The sequence below is a fragment of the Lissotriton vulgaris genome, chromosome 2_1 (assembly GCF_964263255.1).
Source record: "Lissotriton vulgaris chromosome 2_1, aLisVul1.2, whole genome shotgun sequence".
Lineage (NCBI taxonomy): Eukaryota > Metazoa > Chordata > Amphibia > Caudata > Salamandridae > Lissotriton > Lissotriton vulgaris.
Window position 1 is genome coordinate 927,375,671 of NC_141687.1, and position 22,024 is coordinate 927,397,694.

At 42.3% G+C, this 22,024-nt stretch overlaps 1 protein-coding gene across 1 annotated transcript in view; it reads left to right on the forward strand.

Annotated features, from left to right (window-relative positions):
• Nucleotides 1-21,472, forward strand: part of LOC147731425 (uncharacterized) — a 140,381-nt gene extending 118,909 nt beyond the window's left edge. The window contains exons 3-5 of the mRNA XM_086958740.1: nucleotides 11,658-11,870; nucleotides 19,821-20,030; nucleotides 21,092-21,472. Of these exons, the coding sequence (XP_086814866.1) occupies nucleotides 11,658-11,870; nucleotides 19,821-20,030; nucleotides 21,092-21,169 (501 nt within the window). The 3' untranslated portion in view covers nucleotides 21,170-21,472. The remainder of the gene's footprint in view (nucleotides 1-11,657; nucleotides 11,871-19,820; nucleotides 20,031-21,091) is intronic.
• The last annotated feature ends 552 nt before the right edge of the window (nucleotides 21,473-22,024 follow it).

Genomic DNA, 22,024 nt, shown 5'->3' on the forward strand with positions numbered 1-22,024 from the left:
CTTTGGCGCACCTTCGGCGTGGCCGTAGCGCGTGGACGCTGCGCGTGGGACCATCAGACATTAATGGATAGTGGAGGGGGCGGAGCGTGGGCGGGTCAGCTAGGAGGCGGTAGCGGGGAGGCGGGGCAGGGGAAAGCACAACAACAAAATGGTGGGAGGGATAGGAATCGAAACCAACACAGTGCAATGCCAGCTATGAAGGAATGCACTGAAAGCAGGTAAAGCGCAAAGGACTGAATACTGCTAGGAATATGTAAAAAGCGCTACCCAATGCAGTTATGTTCAAGCGCTACCCAAATGAGCCAAGCACTAGCGCTATGACAATTAAACACGAAGGCTGATAGTTACTTTAAACGCCACCACAATTAGCAAGGCACAGAGCACAAGCGCTATGACAATTAATTAACACGAAGACTGATTGCTACTTTAAGCGCCACTACAGTTATCAAGGCACAGAGCCCTATGAGTTAATGAAGCCAAGAAGTCTCAAGAGCTACGATACCACACACGAGGGCTGCTTGAAAACGCTTCAGCTGTGGGCACTGGAAGGAGGATTGCAAGCAGGAGCCAGGCAGCGTGGGGGAGCAACCGTTCGGGACGAGGTCCAGTTTTAATTGTTTAGGGTCTATCTGGCATTCTGGTTAGACTATTGTTTTTAGAGGTTTTCCACTCACCCAGTTGCACCACCAATATAAAATTGTTTGTCTATATACTTATGCGCGTTGAATTTCTAGCAATGCGCCCATTCTTTACTGACATTCAAACCTTTTTGTTCTGTTGAATTTAGCATTGTGGAAGATACCTCGCATCGGCAAACTGAAATACAGGAGCTCCAGGCATTCCATAAGTTTGCAGAAGATAAGCTGGATGACTACGAGGGGCGCATGAGGCGCAACAACATACGCATTCTTGTTGTCCCAGAAAAATCAGAAGGTCCCACCACTGACCTATTCATTGAAAACCTGATCACGACGAAACTGTGACCAAAGAGCCTGTATAATTTGTTTGTCTTTAAAAGAGCTCACAGGGTTCCTGGGGGTAGCTTGAGGCCTGCCCCCCCCACCCGTAATTGGCCCGATTGTTAAATTATAGGGATAGAGACACAATCCTGCCAGGGTTTCCCAGCCGATCCAAATAGACAACTCAGAAATCACCTTTTTTTCCTGATCTTACTCAAGCGTGTAGATGTGTCGACGCTCATTCCTAGATGTCAAATGAAGGATGCGTGAAAAGGGTCTGAAATACGCCATGCTCTTCCTGGCTCGTCAGTCGAGGCCGATGGAAAGACTCGCTTCTTCGACCTACCTGAGGCATCATCTGATTGGTTGGACGAGTGGAAGACATCAACAGAGAGGGGCTCCAGAGATCACTGAAACAGTCATACTTAACCAGTAAGACTCTACATAATTCCTAGTCGCCTGTCCATCCCACAGCGTAACTATTGCTAATGAACTGGTGACACCTGGGACGTCGACATGTAAGCTTGCGCACAGAAGCAACTGATAAATCGTACTTTGACTCAATTAGACTTTAAGCTACTAAAGTTTGCAATAATGGGGAAGGGGGTTGACGAGGCGCTTAGGCTTCCCCCGGTATCTTCTTTTAGTAACTTGTTGGGCGACAGGCACTCTGCATTTGACATTAATGGGCAGTTCGGAGCCCAGAGTGCAGGGGAGCAGGGTGGGGGGTTGTTGGGAGGGGTTGTTTTTATTTATCTTTTGATTCATCTCAACAGTACAGTCCACATTTATTGCAAAAGCTATCACACTCCACTTAGATACCAATGGGTTTAGAGCGTAACAAAAATCAAAATCTTGAGTAGGAATGTTAACGGGCTGGGGGACAAAATCAAACTAAGTGTGGTACTGCAATATGTCAAAATAATGGTGCCAGACATTGTGCTGCTTCAGGAAACTCACTTAGTCGGTAGCACATGCAAGGCAATGCATAGATGGGGTTACTCAATGGTCACACACGCGGGATTTGCGTCCAATTCAAGAGGTGTAGGCATCATGCAAAAAAGATAATTTCCCCTGTCACACACGTCCACTTGGACGGATGATCAAGGCAGATATGTCTGCATCACTGGCACTTGGGAGGGTCAAACCATTTCCTTTGTCGGTATATGCACAACCAGGCTTACCAGCCACAACTTTTACTGACCTCAGCAGTATACTGCTAGCACTACCTAATGGGCACCTGGTACTTGGTGGAGACTTAACTCCATACTCTCTGGCACGTTGGACAGACATTCCCCCCCCCCGCACATTACCTCACTCTCCACACTCCTTCCCCATGGAGGCAATGGGTCTAGTGGATGGATGAAGAACATATAACCCGGACAAAATTCAACACCCCTTTTACTCAGGGGCAGATAATAGCCTTTCCCGTCTGGACTACATTATAGTCCCTGCTCCGCAAGTCACAAATATCCATGAGATTTGACATCTAGCTAGGGGTATTTCTGACCATTCCCCATTGTGGGTCCACATAGTCATAGACCAAACACAAGTAGGGCGAGTTGCCCTATCAATCCATGGTAACTTAATAACCCAAAAATACACAGACATAATCAAGTCCATAGACCACTACTTCTCGGAGAACGAACACACTGGTGACTCTCCAGACTCAGTGGGAACCCTTTAAATCAGTTCTCCTGGGTCAGGCCCTCTCCCTAATAGCGGGATCCAAAAAAAACAAATAAAAGACCTCCCTGATGCAGAACATTAGTTGTATCGTCTTGAACAAAACATAAGCTCTGACATCACTCCTGACGCCCTCCCTACACGCAGCCTACGTCAAGACGAATACCTCGCATTAGTCACTGACCGTGCTAAAACCCTAGGTCAAGACCGAATGGGTCGTATGCACGACTGGGGAGATAAGGCCAGAAAACTAATCGCCTGGCTTGATAAAAAGGTGCATGCTAGTAGGCTTGTCCTGGAACTTGGGGACACATACATGTCGCCCATAACAGACCCCCCAAGACATAGTTAACCAATTCGCAGAGTACTTCCATAATGTCTACTGCTCTGTGGCACTGTACACTGACTACGACTCCTCGGATCTTCTGAGGAACATTTCCCTTCCCATGCTCTGACGCTGACCAAGCATACATGGACAGTGACCTCACCACTGTCGAGATCGGTCTTGCGATACAAGTGTTTCATTCGGGCAAAGCCCTCGTGCCAAACGGTATCCCTATCGAACTCTACAACCTCCGACCAGAGGACAGCCTTGAACAGCGATCACTACACCTAGACCAAAGAATTGCAACCATTGTCACAATCTATAAGGAAGGGAAAATCAACAGACTGCGCTTCCTACCGCCCTAGCTCGCTGTTAAAGGCAAAACCTAAAATCCTTGCTAAAATACTCTCTAATAGGCTGATTAAAGTAATAGGGGACCTAATACACCCTGATCAATCAGGATTTGAACCACAGAGAAACACAGCTCTGAATCTAGGCAGAGTACACAGGGTTGTGGGTGGGCACCGACCATACGGGAGGAAGCAATCATAGTTTCTCTGGATGCCACCATGGCATTTGACACGATTGAGTGGCCTTATCTATTTGCTGTGCTAAAAAAACTGGGATTTGGGACTGGATTTAGCCAATGGGTGTATCTGTTATATAGTAAACCTAAGGCTCAAGTGGTAGTTATCAATAAAAAATCGGAGGCCTTCCCACTCAGCCGAAGGACCCGTCTCTCCTTAATTATTCGCGTTGGCCCTTGAACCCCTTGCAGCATGGATCCGGAGAGACCCAGTAATCCGTGGAATGAGATGGTCTCCAGACTGGGAGGACCCTATTTCCTATACACGGATGATGTTCTTCTGCATCTCAGATCTCCCCAGATATCCCTGGTCGCTGTCTTTGATATCCAAGCCATTTTTGGCTGATACTCTGGGTTCAGTATCAATTGGCAAAAATCCCTCATATATGTACTCTATGGAGGCCCTCCTCCGCTTCCCCAAAACTGCCAGATACCAATAGTCACGGAAGGCTTCAAATACCTGGGTATATTAATCTCCCTTGATCATTCCCTTCGATATGCCTGTAAGCTTGTTCCCCCACTACAAAGACTCAGACGAGATATCGCAAATTGGAAGTCTCTCCTGCTCTCATTGCTGGAAAAAGTGGCCCTAAGTGTCCCTATTTAAAATGATGTCCCTACCCCGCTTCCTATATGCATTATAAAACGCGGCTGACCCGGTCCCAAACTCGTATTTTAAAGAAATAGAGGGGCTCCATCAGGATCTTTTGTGGGATGGGAAACCACCTATCGCTTTACAAAAACTCACGCTCAAACGGTACGACGGAGGGATAGGGTTGCCTGACATCAAAAAATATTACTTGGCTGCGTACTTAGCGGTCATAAACCACGGAACATACAGCCGCCCTGATGATCCAGAGTTTAACATCAATGGCGTCTCCCACATGGGAATTATAATCGAGCACTGTACTCAAAACCAGGCCAGTATCCACTTACTGGTCCTACCAATCACGCAGTTAAAATCTGGCATTCAGCGACTAAGTCACTTGGTTGGAATCATAAACTAACTCTCGCTACACCCCTGTGGGACTCACAGGCTTAAGAGATCTGGGGAACTCCAAGGGCTATGACAAGTGGGAATTGATAGGAATATCACATATTAAAGACCTCTGACTCAGGGGGCGTTAAGTCCTTCAATGCCCTCCAGCGACAATACGAATTGGCAGACTCAGCGCGTTTCAGATATCTGCAAATCTGACATGCATTACAATCCGTATTGCCCCGAGGCTCCACTCCTCCAGATTCATCCCCACTAGAGGACAGAATACTTGATGGCCACTTACCCGAAAAAGCCATCTTCCTCGCTTATCGAAAACTTATAAAAAATATGGAAGATCCTCTTTGTTCACTACGAGACAAGTGGATTGGAGATGGTATTGAGCTGGACGACAGACTGGTAAATAGCAGTCTCCTCCCCTAAGACTGTTGCGATACCAGCTCTTCTCCGCTTAGTGCAACTGCAGATTCTACACAGTTTAAATAACAGGTCCCCAATTGTTACTCATGGGTGGCTCAGCGGATGGGACTTGCAGTCGGCGCTGCACCCAAATGGGCACCTTCATGCACATAATATGGCACTGTGAACCAATGCAGGAATACTGTGTACGATACACAGAGATTGGTGAAACATTGGGTGTTGAGATTAGGCCAGAGGCGAGCAGATGCCTCCTTAAAATATGGGAGCCCACTAAACTCGCCACTTACACTACACAGTGGGTCACTCTCAGCTACATGGTCACCAAGAGTAACATAGGCCAGCTCTGGGGGGGCCTCATGTGCACCCACCCTCACAGACTGGAAGAAGGACCTTAATTGGTGTATGCTGAGGGAAAAGACGGTATATGTAGCCTGCGGCTTCCCCCTAATATAGTCCAAGGTATGGGAACCCTGGAATGAGTATTGTGGCAATGTGTGTTACACCCCGTAGTTTCGACTGTGATGATGCCCCCCTCCCCGTGATTTCCGATTAATTATCCTACTGTAATTGTGTGATGCAACTGGCTCCACTGTGATCCCATCCATTGTCCTTGCTGAACTGTACTTATATATCGAACTTGTTAATAAAAAGTTTTATTTAAAAAAAGCGTAAAAAAGAAATAGCTTCTTATAACAAGTCTGATGTGGTTAATGTCCAAAATGTGGCTGCATTTTTGCTTTAGTTACTTTGCAGCAGTGAGTCTCATTCTAGAATCTGCCATAACAAGATGATGATCTGCACTGAAAGTGCAACATTCACTCCTTTTTACATACTGATCAGAAGTAAGTTACTGTAGCTTATGGGATTTCAAACTTTTCCTGACTGCCGTTCTGAGACCTTCATCCAGGCTTGCACAAGCGGTGCTGCAAATATGTTTAGCCACCAACAATAGATGGCGGTGGTAGCCTATTCATTGTGTCAACATCACAATAGTTCTCTTCTTAAGCTATTTATTTTCTAGAGCTTCAAGTAACATCTGCATTACAGATTTTGGGATTCCTTCTCTTTGTAAACTGCTGATAACAATGTCTGCATGCACTGGAGAAGTCAATTTTTTTTATCTCCACAATGATGATCGCCTTTGTAGGTTGACATTGTTCTTGATTACGCACATGATTGCACGTCTACCATTATAGCAGTCCCTAATGGATGGTCAAGACCAACACAGCACTGTTCTTTACTGTACATTTTTGAATTTAAGCACACTTACATTAGGTTGTGATGGTTTAAACTAGGGAGATAAGAATTTCTCAAAACCCTGATTTGTTTTGAAAGCATAAGTGATTAAATTTCTACAAAAGCATGGCTTTTTGACCATTTATCTGGAGAACTAATTGCCAGAGGTCAAGCTGATTAAAAATCCAGATTTTGCTCTGAAAGATACACCGGGAGAGCTATCTGCAGCAGCTTAGAGCAGACCTGCTAGGACTTCTCTCCTTGGCTGAAATGAGTAGGTTCTTCCGTGGCAAAATTCTGAACACAAACCGCAAGATTTGCTGTTTCAGAAGGTATGCTCTGGGATCCATTCCAAATGTTCAACAGACCAAAATAATATATATTTTTTTAGCCTACTAAATTAGTGTAGGGTTTAAAAATAGCATTTGATTCTGACATCCCTTCATCGTGTACCTTCAATAGGAAGGACCATGAATCGAGGTTGGACTACATTTTTGTGGACATTGGTCTGTGGTCCAAGGTCCAGGATTTTAGGGTAATTGTAAGAACAGACAGTGACCACAACGCACTTTTATTAGATATGGTGCACCCTGCACTTGTGGTTGGGTCACTATCCGCCAATCCTAGTGAAGATACAGGGAATCTGGTTCTTAGCTCCAATAGACGTAGGGTACAATGGGGGAAACTGGCAAACTCAGATGAGAGCATAAGTAAAATCTATGAATTAGCACTCCCTAAGTTAAAAGAAATGGATGTACCAATTAACCAGTATCAATATGAGGAGAGTAACCCTTATACGTCAAGGGAACAGGGTGAAGTAAAACTCAAACAAAATAAAGGGAGTTCCCTTGAGTTACAGCTTACTGAATTTGGACTGGTCAGTCTATTGTCTAATAGGTGACCCACACTCATTCAATCACTCCACATTTTCTTGGAACCATCAAAAAGAGCACTTACAATCTAAGGAAACTATGTACTACGTAGCCGGTAAGTTTGTGTATTGTATCAAAATATTTTTTATTTAAAAACAAATTCTAAAAACATTCCAGTTAAAAACATACATATAAGTATTCCTTATGCCAGTTTTTCAGTGCACTGTTATTAAAGCACTCTGTCAACATTTAAGTTCATTGTCTCATAGCCGGAGTCTTAGTAAACAATACATTCAAACACACATTTTAAAATAAATTTGCTTAAACAAATCAAGTAGACGCGTTTCGGTGAATCTCTGCTGTGCGCACCACCTTCTTCAGGACAATATTTAAACAGTTCTGTAGAAACAATTTAATAAAATACATTATCAAACTTTATCCTCGGCTTACGTTTACAAGAAACAATATATACTAGTAACAGTCTGATCTTCAATCATCTTAGTTAATCAAACGACTGTTCAATAATTATGTGCCATTATTTTACTCCTTCTCTATTTAGATAAAGTCTAAATGGCGGACTACATTTCATATGTGTAGGTTATTTATTTTAGAACTAATACGAAGTTCCATACATGTTGCTGTGTGCTAAACATAACCTTTCCCTGTGCTGATTTTGTGATCCCAGAGCCTACATGCATGTATGAATGTGGGGCTGCATGTAAGCTCTGGGATCACAAAATCAGCACAGGGAAAGGTTATGTTTAGCACATAATTATTGAACAGTCGTTTGATCAGACTGTTACTAGTATATAGTTTCTTGTAAACGTAAGCCGAGGATAAAGTTTGATAATGTATTTTATTAAATTGTTTCTACAGAACTGTTAAAATATTGTCCTGAGGAAGGTGGTGCGCACAGCAGAGATCCACCGAAACGCGTCGACTTGATTTGTTTAAGCAAATTTATTTTAAAATGTGTGTTATAATGTATTGTTTACTAAGACTCCGGCTATGAGACAATGAACTTAAATGTTGACAGAGTGCTTTAATAACAGTGCACCGAAAAACTGGCATAAGGAATACTTATATGTATGTTTTTAACTGGAATGTTTTTAGAATTTGTTTTTAAATAAAAAATATTTTGATAAAATACACAAACTTACCGGCTACGTAGTACATAGTTTCCTTAGATTGTAAGTGCTCTTTTTGATGGTTCCAAGAAAATGTGGAGTGATTGAATGAGTGTGGGTCACCTATTAGACAATAGACTGACCAGTCCAAATTCAGTAAGCTGTAACTCAAGGGAACTCCCTTTATTTTGTTTGAGTTGTACCAATTAACCAGCTTAGACCACCAGATTTCAACGAGAAACTAGCCCAAATCCATGTAGACCTAGTGGGAGCTCTAGGCGAGGTTTTCTACCCAGTGGTAGTCCCACGGAAGAAAAAGACTCAAACTGCAACCTGGTACAATTCTTCCTGTAAAAAGATTAAGACAGAACCTGCTTTTATTGTGGCTATTAGCTCTGATAAGGGTCAGGTTGTTGAACTTAGGCGGAAATATAGGGAAGCCATGGCACTAGCAAGGTCGGAATGGGATTGGAACAGATGGCAGGACCTCTCCCTATCGCTAGAAGCGAGGGATTCCAGAAAATGTTGGTCTTTGGTAAATACTGGCACAGGAGAACCTAAAGCTGCAGTGGAGCCAAACATTGCATCTTCTGTCTGGGAACACCACTTTGGCAAATTGTACCAAGAAACCTCTGAATTTGCCAATGATGTGGCCTCTGTTATATCCAATCCTGTAGCCGGATTAGAATTTACCCTCGGTGAGGTGGTCAGTGCAATAAGAGACTGGCGAAGGGGAAGGCCCCGGGACTTGACAGATTGCCTGGCGACCTCTTTAGACACCATCCAGAGATATGGGGCCCGTACCTCCTCATTCTTAATTCCATCGCGGGAGGTATGGAGATCCCCTGTACTTGGCTGGGAGCGGAGATAGTGCCTATTTTCAAAAAGGGCTCTCCTCTCCTCTTCTCCCAGCCAACTACAGGCCGATCAGCCTGATAGATGTCCCCCAAAAACTATTTTCCCGCCACCTCTTGGACCACCTTCTAGACTGGATGGAGAAAAATGAAATTCTGAGTCCCCTCCAGACTTGCTTCGGGAAAAACACGTCCACCATGGATCAGATTTTCCGCCTCGTTCTCCTCAACTGGAAAACTGTGAGGTTCGAGGGGGGGAGGCTGTACATGGTGTTCATGGACCTCAGGTCAGCCTTTGACCTGGTCCCCCGCAAGAAATTGTGGGAGGTCCTAAAGGAGCTGGGTGTTCCTATCCATCTACTACATGCCATAGTTAGGCTTCACGCCAGCAATTTTGCACAGGTTAGGTGTGGGAGGGATGGAGCGTTGTCATCTAGGTTCCCAGTTCTTAGAGGGGTAAGACAGGGTTGCGTCTTGGCGCCAACCCTGTTTTGCCTCTTCGTTAAGTGTCATATCCCATCTCGACAATTTTAGGGACAATGACGCTCCCCTCTTGGCAGGCAGGAGGGTACCGGCTATCATGTTCGCCGATGATACCCTCCTGCTTTCCAAATCCCCGATGGGGATCCAACGGATTCTAGATGGATTTGGTCTTTTCTGTAGACAACATGGTCTAGAGATCAATACAGAAAAGACCAAATTCATGATATTCAACCCCTCCCCTAAAACTAGACCCAACCCATCATTAGGTTCAGCAAGACTGGAAAGGGTAAAAACCTTCGAGTATTTGGGTGTAACCCTACATGAGAACTTATCTTGGGACCCCCAAATAGCAAGATCCCGGCTAAAGCTGTCCCAACTGTCGGGGGCAATTTTGAAGGTCGCAAACACTTCTACTTTTAAACCCATTAGCCCGGCAGTAGAATTGTATAAAACCCAAGCTAAAGCAGCCGCTTCTTATGGTAGTGAGCTATGGGGGTATAAAGCAGGGATAGAACTTGTCAGTGTAGAAAATAATTTATGAACTGTAATGTTACTCCCACTCATGAATAGACTCCCAAGGAAATTAATCTTTATGAAATGTTTTTTACATAAGTGAATGTCTTTTAATGCTGAATGTTTTTATTGCATCTTTTATGGTCTAAAAGACCGAAATAAAGAATTTTTGGATTGGATTGGATTACATTTCTACAAAAGCATGGCTTTTTGACCATTTATCTGGAGAACTAATTGCCAGAGGTCAATCCGATTAAAAATCCAGATTTTGCTCTGAGATATACACCGGGAGAGCTATCTGCAGCAGCGTAGAGCAGACCTGCTAGGACTTCTCTCCTTGGCTGAAATGAGTAGGTTCTTCCGTGGCAAAATTCTGAAAACAAACAGCAAGATTTGCTGTTTCATAAGGTATGCTGTGGGATCCATTCCATATGTTCAACAGACCAAAATAATATAATTTTTTTAGCCTACTAAATTAGTGTAGGGTTTAAAAATAGCATTCGATTCTGGGATCCCAGTTAATGTACAAAACTGTTTATAATATATTTTCTGTTCTCAGTAATAATTGTAACCACAATTTTATTTGTATTCGGTGTTGCCATATATTTAATCTGCACAAGATTAAGGGTTTTGAAATAAAATTTTAAAAAACTATAAATTCCATTTTCTTGGGGCAATGGTTGAGTACATTGTTTGCAAGACAAATTGTTTTGATTACCACTGTGTCACTGAACGTATTGAATGGGACTGTTTAGAAGTAACCGGAGAGCCCTGCCAGAGCAAAGAATAGCTTGGCTGGCGATTGGGCTGCTGTCCACTGGGCTTCTTTAACTTCGCCGGGTGCTCTGAACCCAGTCCTTGCACTGTGGGTCTGAGATCCCACCCTTGCAATTCCAGAGCAGATTTCCGGAATTCATATGCCATACTGGATGTGGTGGTCCAGGGTCTTCCTGAGATTTGGTGAAAAAAGTTTCGAATTCTTGCCTTACATGGGTTCGGCGCAAACGAGACCGGAGTCAATGTTTACAATCCAGTCCTATCCATCCATTGATGCTGGGGATGAAATAGGATGCTCATTGGTAAAAATTGTTTAATTTTTATTTTAGTACTTTGTTGATTACAATATAAATTCACTGCATAAGATGGCTTTTCAAATAACGTTGCATAGTGTTTTTCATAGTTTAAGAGAAGCTGTCATGCAGGTTTGTGCAGGAAGTCTAGAATGGTTAAGCTGAACAATGTCGCTGTTGCTTTGTTTATATTGTATTGATGAAGAAAATTTTAGGAGAATCTTTCTCGAACACAACAATTAAAACATTGTCTTTCATGCTGGGTGCAGGGTCCTTCTGCTGGAATTCTTCACTAATTCTGGCTGAGGTCAAACACTTGAATTCTGAGGTCATCTTGAAGGAACAAACATTTTTTTTGTCCGGTGCTCTCAGAATGCCAGATTATAATTTTGACCATATTGCACTTCAACCTCTCTTCAGGTTTTGGCAAAATTTTGCAGCTCACAAACCACTGACTTAATGAGTCTTTTTTTAATTTCATAAGTGAATGAGATTTGCAACATCAATAACGTGGTGTGTGTCATTTCAGACTGTTTCCAGTTTGGAAGACCAAGGTCCCACAGCTGCATCTGAAGAACAGCCTAAAAAGCGAGGTCGGAAAAAGAAAACTGAGGTGGTCACTGATCCCTCTAATCCAGTCATCACAGCTACTGCTTTCACCACCAAAGAACCTGGCCAGATGGATTGTATAGAAGAGAACGACTCTGCAGAGGATTTGTTCTGCTCCACAAAAGAAGAGCAGGTGAGTTGAGATTTTTCCTTTTTAATGGGCTAAATCTCTTGCAAGCGATCTAGTTAAGGTGCTGAATTCCTAGATCGACCGATTAATAGAAAGAAGCAGTGGTTTTCTTAGCGCTATTCTTTGTGCAAGTTGAGGTATCTCCAAGAAAGTGTTTCAGTATCAAACCATAAGTTTATTGAAAGTTAATAGTTTACAGAAAGCAAAATATGTATGCCTCATATAATATGCAATACAAAGTCATCACAATCTTATAAATCAGTGGACAAGCTTGCATGAAGTCTCCACAAAGGGAAAGACAAAAAATCAGCCTTCTGAGTACTCTAAATCTACTCTGCTCTGAATTGCTCTCTAGTCTGTTCTAAAGAGACACAAATTCTAACATTTTACACCCCTTTCCACGCCATTTTGCTAAGGCTGTCTAACCAGGTTTAAGCGAAATGATTCATGATTTTGATTTCAAAGCTTTATTCGAGCAATATACTCATAAAAGCACAACATACATTTAGAAAATACAAGACATAAAATTGACCCTCTTATACATTCAATAATAAAAACCGTTGTTCAAGCTGTAACAGAAAAGACACAAAAACAGTTAAATACACATTTACACAAAAATCAATGTACGTTAAAAGAGATAGCCCTCCGTCTGATAGACCATGCCCACCCCAGGTATTTTGCTGTTCCCAAAACTATTGGCAAATCAGTGGAGTTACAAATAATTCTTAGCGCCTCAACACCACTAGATTTCACTAAGTTCCTACAGACTGGAACTAGCCATACTCTTTGAGGGGTTGCGTATGCCTTACAGAGGAATAAAAAGTGGCCTATGCTTTCCTTGGCTGCACCACACACCGGGCAGCACGAGGTGGTCGTACTCCTCCACCTGCCTGTCCAAGATCTCAGGGGGAGAGAACCAGATCTTAACTGGAACATTAGCTTCCTGTCTCCTGGGACGGTGATGCTGTCCCAGTATAATTCTAACAATGGACACTGTTTAATTTCCAAGAAACGCCCCCCCATCGTGTCAGATCTCATTCTGCTCCAGAGTCTGCCATCAATCCTATCCCAATATAAACTTTTGATGGTGTTTTTACTAGGAAAAACTTCCCCAGAGGGATTATTCCAGAGACTGGAGAGGCCGAGTTCACCTAGAGCAGCCCTGAGGTGTTTAAGCCATGTTATTTTATGGAAAACATCAGCTTTGATTATTGCAAGGAACCCATCGGCATCGTGCCGTATCTCTGGGGTGGTCCAGAGGCGTCGCAAATAAAGGATTGGGCTCAATCTTACTCGGTCACTGACTGATCTTCTCCCAAGATCAAGACCAAGCGGGATTAGTGGGGTGCTCGGGGGGAGTCCTGTTATACCCCTAATAAACCTGTTCTCTGATGTCTGCAAGGGAAGAACCTTGTCAAAGCCCCATAGCTCCGCCCAGTACAGGGCAGACCCAATGGCCTTTGCGTCATAAACTGCCAGGACTGGTTTAATAGGTTTAGATTTTGATTTTTTGTGTTCAACCCTTAATGCCCCCGCTATCTGTTGGTGTTTCAGGACCGCCTTGTTTATATGGTAGGACCACTTTAGATTGTTAGTGATCTGGACCCCGAGTTAAGTAAATACACTGACCACCTCTAACTCGCAATTATTCAAAAGTATTTTTAGGCGGGCTCTACGCTTAGGCGAGAGTCATCAGCTTGGTCTTGCCCACATTCACTTCCAAGCCGTGTTCCCCGCAAAAGTGGTCAAAGATATGTAGGGCACGCTGCAGGCCACCCAGTGCTTTGGACAAAATTAATGTGTCGTTGGCGAACATTAGGATCGTGACCCTGAGGCCCGCCAGCCAACAAGGGTGCATCGGCACAGGCATCCTACATCCGAGCCACAATTCCGTTAATAAATAACGAAAAGAGCAAGGGTGCCATTGCGCATCCCTGGCGAACACCACGTTCAACGGGGAAGTCGGCGGAAGATTCACTGTTCGTGCCCCATTCGACCCTGGCAAAATTAGCCTCGTGCAGCCTCATAATCAGGGTAAGTAACTCGGCTGGGAGGCCAATTTCACTCAGGACTGCCCAAAGCTTTCCCCTTGGGACAAGATCGAAGGCAGCCCGCAAGTCGACAAAAGCGACATACAGGCTGCCCTCGCCAAGCACCACCGTTCCCCATTGGAGTAAGGCAAACCGAAACACCTGGTCAACCGTACTTGTGGCCCGCCTGGTAAGGGGACAATGCGCTATTCTCTTCAACCCAATCCATTAGCTTGTTTACCACCATTCTCCCTACCACTTTTTGAATGGTGGCAATCAAGCTTATCGGCCTATAGTTAGCCGGGAGGGACCTATCCCCTTTTTTATATATGGGTATAATGATCGCCCCCTTCCATACTTCCGGGACTTCAGCTCTTATGGCGATAGAATTTCCCAGAAGGGAAACATACCTGACCCACCGACCCATGTCGTTTTTAAAGACGTCAGAGGGTATCCCGTCAAGACCCGGGGCCCTTCCCCCTTGGGCAGCACATATTGCAGCTTCTGATTCTTTGAAGGAGAATAAATTCCCAGTTGCAAATACCACTGGAATCGTTTTCACAAACCCAACCTCCCTAGACTCTGCATATTGGGGTTTAAAGTATTCCACCCAGGAACCCTCGGCGACATTGTTATCGGGTTTGTTCGGAGTGCCACCTCTACCCCACTGTAATAATTTCCAGAATAATCTGGAGACCTTGGCCCCTGACACTTCCTTCAATTCAGCCCAATACTCTTCATCCCCTGTTTTTTTCGCTAGTAATATTCTAGCCTTGTAGTGCTTCCTGGCCTTACTATTAGCTTCCCTATCCCTATTCCTAATAGCGCTACCTAAGGCTAACCTGGCTTCCCTGCACTGGTGGTTGAAATGATACAATTATATGGTCCTTATGTTCTCAAGGTTCCTCACAATACAAGCTTCTTTGTCCTTCAAACTTAAACTATCGGTAATGGATAAGATGCATGCAGTGGTGGCTGGCAGGGAACAGGGTGATGGGGAAGTGGCGTTGAACAAAAAAAGAAAACCCTTACCTTTTCTCGGCCTCTATCTCGCCGTTATTTCTCCGTTCACTGACGGGCCCAGAACCAGGAAGCACCAAGGCTTCCTCCCCTAAGCCCATCACAATGCTGAAATGCAGCATTGTGATTTGTCGGAGTGCCATAATTCAGCACTCAGCTGGGGACAGGGAGCCTGTGCATGTTCCTCACCAGGCTGTGTTACAGCCTGGTGAGGAACATGCAAAGTGCACATGACCGTTTTACCGGCCAAGCAGTCTTGTGCATTTAGTGTATGCAAATCACTCCTTCCCCTGTGCCACCAGTCTTTGACCAACCCAGCCCTGTAGCAAAGAAAAATAAAATAACAAGTTTATTATCTTTTGATTGTTTTCTGCTTTGCAGGCAGTGGGGCAATGCTCCTCCACCTTAGCGGAGGAGCTGCTCCTGGCTACATGGACTTGCCTGCGCACAGCAGGTGTCTTCTTGAATGCACTATTATAAAAACATTCCATGATAATAACAAAGAAAAGAAAACCTTTCTTCACATGGGAAAGAAGGCAAAAGAACATGGTGTTTAAGAATTAGCCCACCAGCTAGCCTAACAGTTAAATGTTTGTGTCACAAAAGGAGATGGCAAACCGCATTACCATTCTATAATTTTAGGTCAACCTTAGCTATAGTCAATCTATAAGTGATTAGACCTAATTTATCTCTACAAATAGCCTTAGTGTGGATATGCATTAATGAAAGCATTTCCAACAATAAAAAATGGTATCTCAGTCCATGAGAATTCAAAGCAAGTCCTAGGGTTTTGGTCCAGACCTTACACCTCGGCTATGTATTAATAACTTGCACATGCTTCAGCTAAGCATTCGTAATATCTCAAATCTTGGTATTCAGTAATGGGGCAAAGACACCCTGAGATATTCTTGGTACTTGAAATAAGCAGCATTGGGTCCTGCATAGTCTATTCAATGTATTTAATTTGATTTAGTCCTCAGCTGAGGACAACAGTTCGAGAAATACATTGTTAAAACAATGATATGACCATATTAAAACATTTTTTAAACTCTTAAAAATGTAAACAGGTTATAACGAACACATTTATCAGGTGGTGATTTAAGCAGCAATATGAGGCCTTTTACTGTGATTGTTATTTCTGATATGATTAGGGTTTATAAGCCGATATCAGGCCTCGACCAGTGTCTGATTTGGACATTCAAACAGTACGTGTGGTAAATCCTGCACTTCTGTTACATAAATCCTAAGTGCTGGGGGTATTTTCCACAGGTTTGCTTTGAATGGTAAAATCCCTAGGCGTAATAAAATACAATGCCAGACCCCGTCAACTACAAAAAATAGAGTATAATGTAGTTAAATTTTATATTCTATTGATTCTGCATACTTTTCATAATGTTTTGGTTGAGAGCAATGTTTAACATCAAAATCATAACTGTCTGGGTCATATGTTTTGAAAAAAAGCCTAAAGTACGCTGAAGTCCAGGATTTCAAAAGTGTTCATGTGCAGTTTGAGAAGTAAAGTGCTCTGTTTAAATTATGTTTAAAAGTATATTGCAGAGAATCATTACCAAAGGTCTCCAATTTTAATATACACTGTAAGGATCCCTGTTCAGCGCGTAGAAGATTATAAGCCCATCGTATGATGTTGGAGATTGCTCTGGTGTCAGAACTAACTAGAGAGAGCTTGAGGCACAATGCTTGAGCTGGTACTGCTTGGTTGACTTTTATAAATTTGCGGAGGATATTCCCTTTTATTTTTACTGGATGCCAATTTTTTATTGGCATATATTCCAATGCATATGATAAAATAGGAGGAATTATCAAACTATGAGCTTCTTAAAGGGAGTGAAAATGTATCTTCCCGGAGGAGGAGTATAAACGTTGCCATGCACCAACATGAGCATCTGCTTTGAGCCCTATATACTGAAGATGAAAGAACTTTTTTAGTGTTTGTGTGAAGGTTCGCCCCAGATATGTATGTTCTTTAACCACCTCAATAGATTTTCGCCGCTAGCGATCAGTTACATTGCTTTCTTCCTCTGAAAGGAACTACTTACATTTTATGTTTGGCCCAAACACTTTTTTTTACTGTATAACTAGTGAGTGCTTGTAAGTTTCTTGGTATGCCAATTGGTGTGAGTTCTAACATAACCACATTGTTGCCATACATTAGAATATGTATGATACTAGATGATTTTTGGGGAAAATTATTAATTTTTACAAAGCAATCGGAAAAGTCACTTGTATAAAGAGAAAATAAGAGGGGGCTAAAACCTTGCTTCAGACCATTCAGTGTAGCTTTTGGTCAAATAAGCCCCTTCTCTCTCCCCATTTGTATTTTACACCATGTTGCTTTTGGCAGCAATATGATTATCTTAAGAGGTTTTTCAGGCATTCCTAGTTTTTGTACAATCTTCCAAATTATAGGCCTATCTACTCTGTCAAAAGGTGGTGTTAAGTCAACAAATACACAATGGACGACCTACGATTTTTAATGCTACATATTTATCTAAAATAGTCCGCAGGGCCGCAATGTTGTTGGTTACAGAGTTTTGGGCAAAACCTGGCTTTGATCATTCCATGTAAAAAAGCCCAGTCCTTCAGATGTTCCAGGATACTGGCCATACAGGTCTTCCCGATGGCATTCAACAAAGCAATTTCTTGATGGTTACTGGGGAGTATCCTGGATCCTTTTTTTAAAATTGGAATCTCAATGCTCCCCCACCATGATGTTGGAATTTCCTCTGTGACATGACATAATGGGAATATTGGGGAGCTATAAACTTACTCCAGTCTTCTGCATTTTTTTGAAGAACTTTATTCGGCATCTTATCTGGTCCCATTGCTGTTGAGGATCTAGTGTTCTTGATATGAAGGGCTTTTTGACGTTCAGTTGGAGCTAAATATCTTTATTCTTTTCTTTCTTGCATATTGCTATGTTCCATTTTTCCTGCCTTGTCTTTCGTTTATATAACTGATGTAGATATTTTTCCCACTCCATTAATGTAATTGGAGGAGCTTGGAGGGATTTTTTTGTTCCAGTTTCTGTAGCGATCAAACTCCAGAATGCCTTGCTATTTTTTTGTTTAACTGCAGTTTGAATGTCCACTCAATTTATATCCTGTTGATCTTGTCATTCTTCTCTTTTTCCCTTCAAAGGTTTTTTTAGCTTTTTGATTTCTGTCTTATCTCCCAAAAAACTTGAAATTGCAGTCTGAGAAATTTATTTAGCTTAGATGTTTCATAATCTGCACTTTCTTTTTCGAGGTTCCATGTACATTTGGTATTTCCTGCAGGGTAGCCACAACCGTGGAAACAATCTCTTCTAAAATTTGTTAACGGATCAGATGAGAGATTGCACTGAAGTGCATGCAAAGTGATAATTGCAGAATTCATTTTAATATTTGTTTTTGAGTTCCATATCACCCGCCCTTTTTCCTGATCTACTTTAGTGGTACCGTGCATCTGCGTTAAGGACTATTGGAGTGAAGGCGGCAGTATAATTCCAACTTTGAGATGCAGTATTGCATGATCGCTTTCCTTTGTGAACTTAATATTCAGTAAGCTTTCCTGAATAAATATTGACTGCATATCATGTCGTCTTAGATCAAAAAGCTGGAGTTGCCTTTTTTTGTGAAAGCAGCGGGAATATCTCCTTCTATGCTACTGTTTAAGATAACTCTGTTAATAGCTGTTACGGAAGTGAGTAATATTCTCCCCCATTATCTGGTTTGATGATTGGTGGGAATGCTGATCAGGAGATTGACAAGTCTTCCTCTTTGTTGCCAATCTCCCATTTTTCCAAGAGTGTATTCAACATTTTCCCATTAGAGACTCCTGCTAGAATGACTGAGGGGATACACTTTAGCTACCACTATTTATTCAATTGCCTCAAACGTTTTAATAATTAGTGAATCCATTTGAGATCCTGGGGGGGATGTAGACATTAGAAAATTAGCAGATCTTGAGGTGTCCATGTTTTCATTCCAGTGCTTGTTCTTGATACATTGGACAGTCCTAAGGAGCACATTAGTTCATTTCAGATCCCACTGGCATTCTCCTCTTAAAAGGATTGCCAGTCAACCTTTAGTATGACCCCTCTTCACCGCTTCCGCCGTAACATCTTAAACAAAAGTCTTTTTGGTCGAAAGTTTTTAAAGCCCAGGTTTCTTGAAGGATCGCTATGGCAGCGGTATGTTTCAGGAATAGTACTAGCTACTCCAGTGTTTTTCCTCCAATATTCCATGACGCGATAGTCAAACTTCTGCTAAAAATTGAGTTTATTTGCCTTTCCTTCTTTGTAGCTGTTCAGCTTTCACGAAACCCAGGACCAGAAATTTTGCTTTGGTGTTGTCTCCACTTTTGTTGGAAGTTGGTTCTTGCATAATGCGTGTCCCAGCCTAATGTATTTAGGGATGTAGGATTCCAAAAACAAAATGGAAAACACATGAAATTACATTACATGGGTCTACACATTGGCGAATTGTGTAAATAGGGTTATATGATAGCTCCTATGTTGTGGGGTTCAAAAGAGGCACAAGTGTTGTGGGGGTGTGCCCTGATTGGGAAAAGCCCTGATTATGTGTATGTGCTTTTCTAATAAGTGGAATATTTTTTAACAGCCTCACATAACTGAACGGAGTTCTAAGAAATCTTCTAAGTAAGATGTGCATTTTTCACAGGGCTGGTTGTTTCTAGCATCATGTAAAGTAGTGCATTGACCACACTCTGGAAGCATTTGGGTGGTTGCACATACAAATGTTTTATTTAGTGCCTCTGTGGGGTAAACATTTAAACCTAGAAATGTTGTAGAGTTGCCAATTATTATTTAAAATACTGTCCTTTTAATAAATAATACTATGATGATTAAAGAAATAATAAAACTTCACATTTTTGTCTTAAGGAACATGTCGAGCCTGAAGGTGGTGCATCTAACTCAAAACAAGAAGAGGTCAACGAAACTGTGTCCAAACCAGAAGCAGCCAAAGCAAATGATGCAGCAAAACCCAAAAAGAGAGGGCGACCAAAAAAACCTCTTCAATTTGCTGGTAGCGAACCGGAGGCGGAAACACTTGTTCCTGTTCAGGAAAAGTTAAAGAGGGGAAGGAAAAAGGTGAATCTTGCTTGATTGAGTCATCTGTTGGTAGATTTGCATTGGTAATAGCAGAATATATTTTGAAATGGTGGTAACATCGAACAGGAACTTGGAGTGGCGCGACAGCAGGCAGTGCGCTGTTCTCCATTTCATTCATTGCTGATCTTTCTTTTGTTACCACTCATTTGAGTAATCTGGTTGCATAACTTGACAGGACAGTATTTTTTTTCTCCCCTACAGCAACCTTTTGATTATTCATTTACCTCTGCCGTGTTTGGTCGAAGTACTTTTCTGCTAAGGGTCCCATCATGCGGTGAAATTCGAAAGTACTCGGTCATGACTTCTAGAAGCTTATATAACATAGGCACGATAGTGACAGAGCACATTTTTTTCTTTTATTTTTCTTTTAATTTAAAACAATCTCATTGTGTGTACGTATATAAAGAGACATTCCTTTTCTGTTAATTGAGAACGAAGTAGGAAAAGCACATTCGTGATTGTATCCAATCGGTGTTTGTTGTGGAAGGGGCACTATTTTGAAGTGATAAGTTAATCTTGAATGACTACTGCATCTCAGGGCATCCTGTTTTGTGCAGATTATCTCGGTTCCCTTGGATGAGGAGGCATAGATCTATCCTAGTTACAGACACTGTGTCACTTGGAGGGTAATGGTGGGTGGATTGTGATTTTTCTGCCAGACAATAAAATCCTACTCTACTGGCACATGTGATGGGCAGTATAGGTCATTGATGGATATTTGCTCAGTCATTTGAATTTAGAGAGGGGGCAGCCAATTGCGCTCTTCTAAGCACAGTTGTGACTACAATTCAAGGCCCTTTGCTGTAGCTCCTTCAGGGAGGTAGGGATTGGAATTTGACCGGCGGTGTGTTCTTGTGCTAATGCTGTTCCTGTCCTAAGAGCCGGTCAGAAATGCTAATTCCTGTGTTTCTCTCCTAATCATTTGAAACGAGTCCAGCAACTATTGTTGTTGACTGACTCTCCCCCTGTAATGGTGTGTTCAAAGGGCTTTTTCTGTTTGCTATTGGAAGGCTTGTAAGACCTCTTTCATGTCATTTCAGAAAGAGAAAGTTGTGGAGCAACCTGAAGAATCCCAGAATAAACCTGAAAAACCATCCCTTAAAAAAGGCAAGAAATGAGTCTCCGAAAAGGATGCAACGGATAATGCTCGTTCTCAGCACGCTGCTGATGGTTGTTGGTATTGATTGCATTAAGACAACATTTGATTCGCCTCGGTTTTATGTGGGAATCGCCAAGCCAAGTAGCAGCTCTTCTGCTTGCCGCTGCATTTGTGTGGTGTTGTTTTCCGGTCCTCCAAACAACAATATGCACTTTTGGCCACGACCCTTTTGATAACTTAATATGCGTGTCTAAACTGTATTATACACAAATGTTAAATTAATTTTATACGATATATTAATAAAAGTTAATGGCAAATTATAGAGTTGCAATTGTTTGAGTCCTTCATTTCAAAGTCTATAATATGTTTCAATGTTGATTTTTAACTCATCCTGTGTATATTTTAAGGGATTGTCCAACTGATCTTGACGTGGGCTTTTTCTAGGGCATCAAATGTGTCAATCATACAGGCGCTACTTACACGTCACACCAATTTGCTCCATTTTGTGTGACCACAGGAATTTTGGCACTTCATTTAGTATATTGTTCTTCGACACTTTGTGCCTCTGATAGCGAGTACTAATAGACTAATTTACTTCTTCATAAAGTAGAACGGTCACCACTAAGGAATGCATTTATCCTACATCCAAAGTTACCATCCCCAGTTCACCTTCCATCTTTTAGACGTCTGTATCCTCTCGAGCATTCAAATCTCACCTTAAGCACAGCCTCAAAAAATCATTTCAGCCGATGCTTAGAAATTTCTCCGGTGATTTTTCCGAAAATGTTTTTTACACATAGATGTATACGTTATGCCTTTATGGCTCAATGCAGTACAAAACAATTATAAAACAACGATGATTAAACCATAAAAT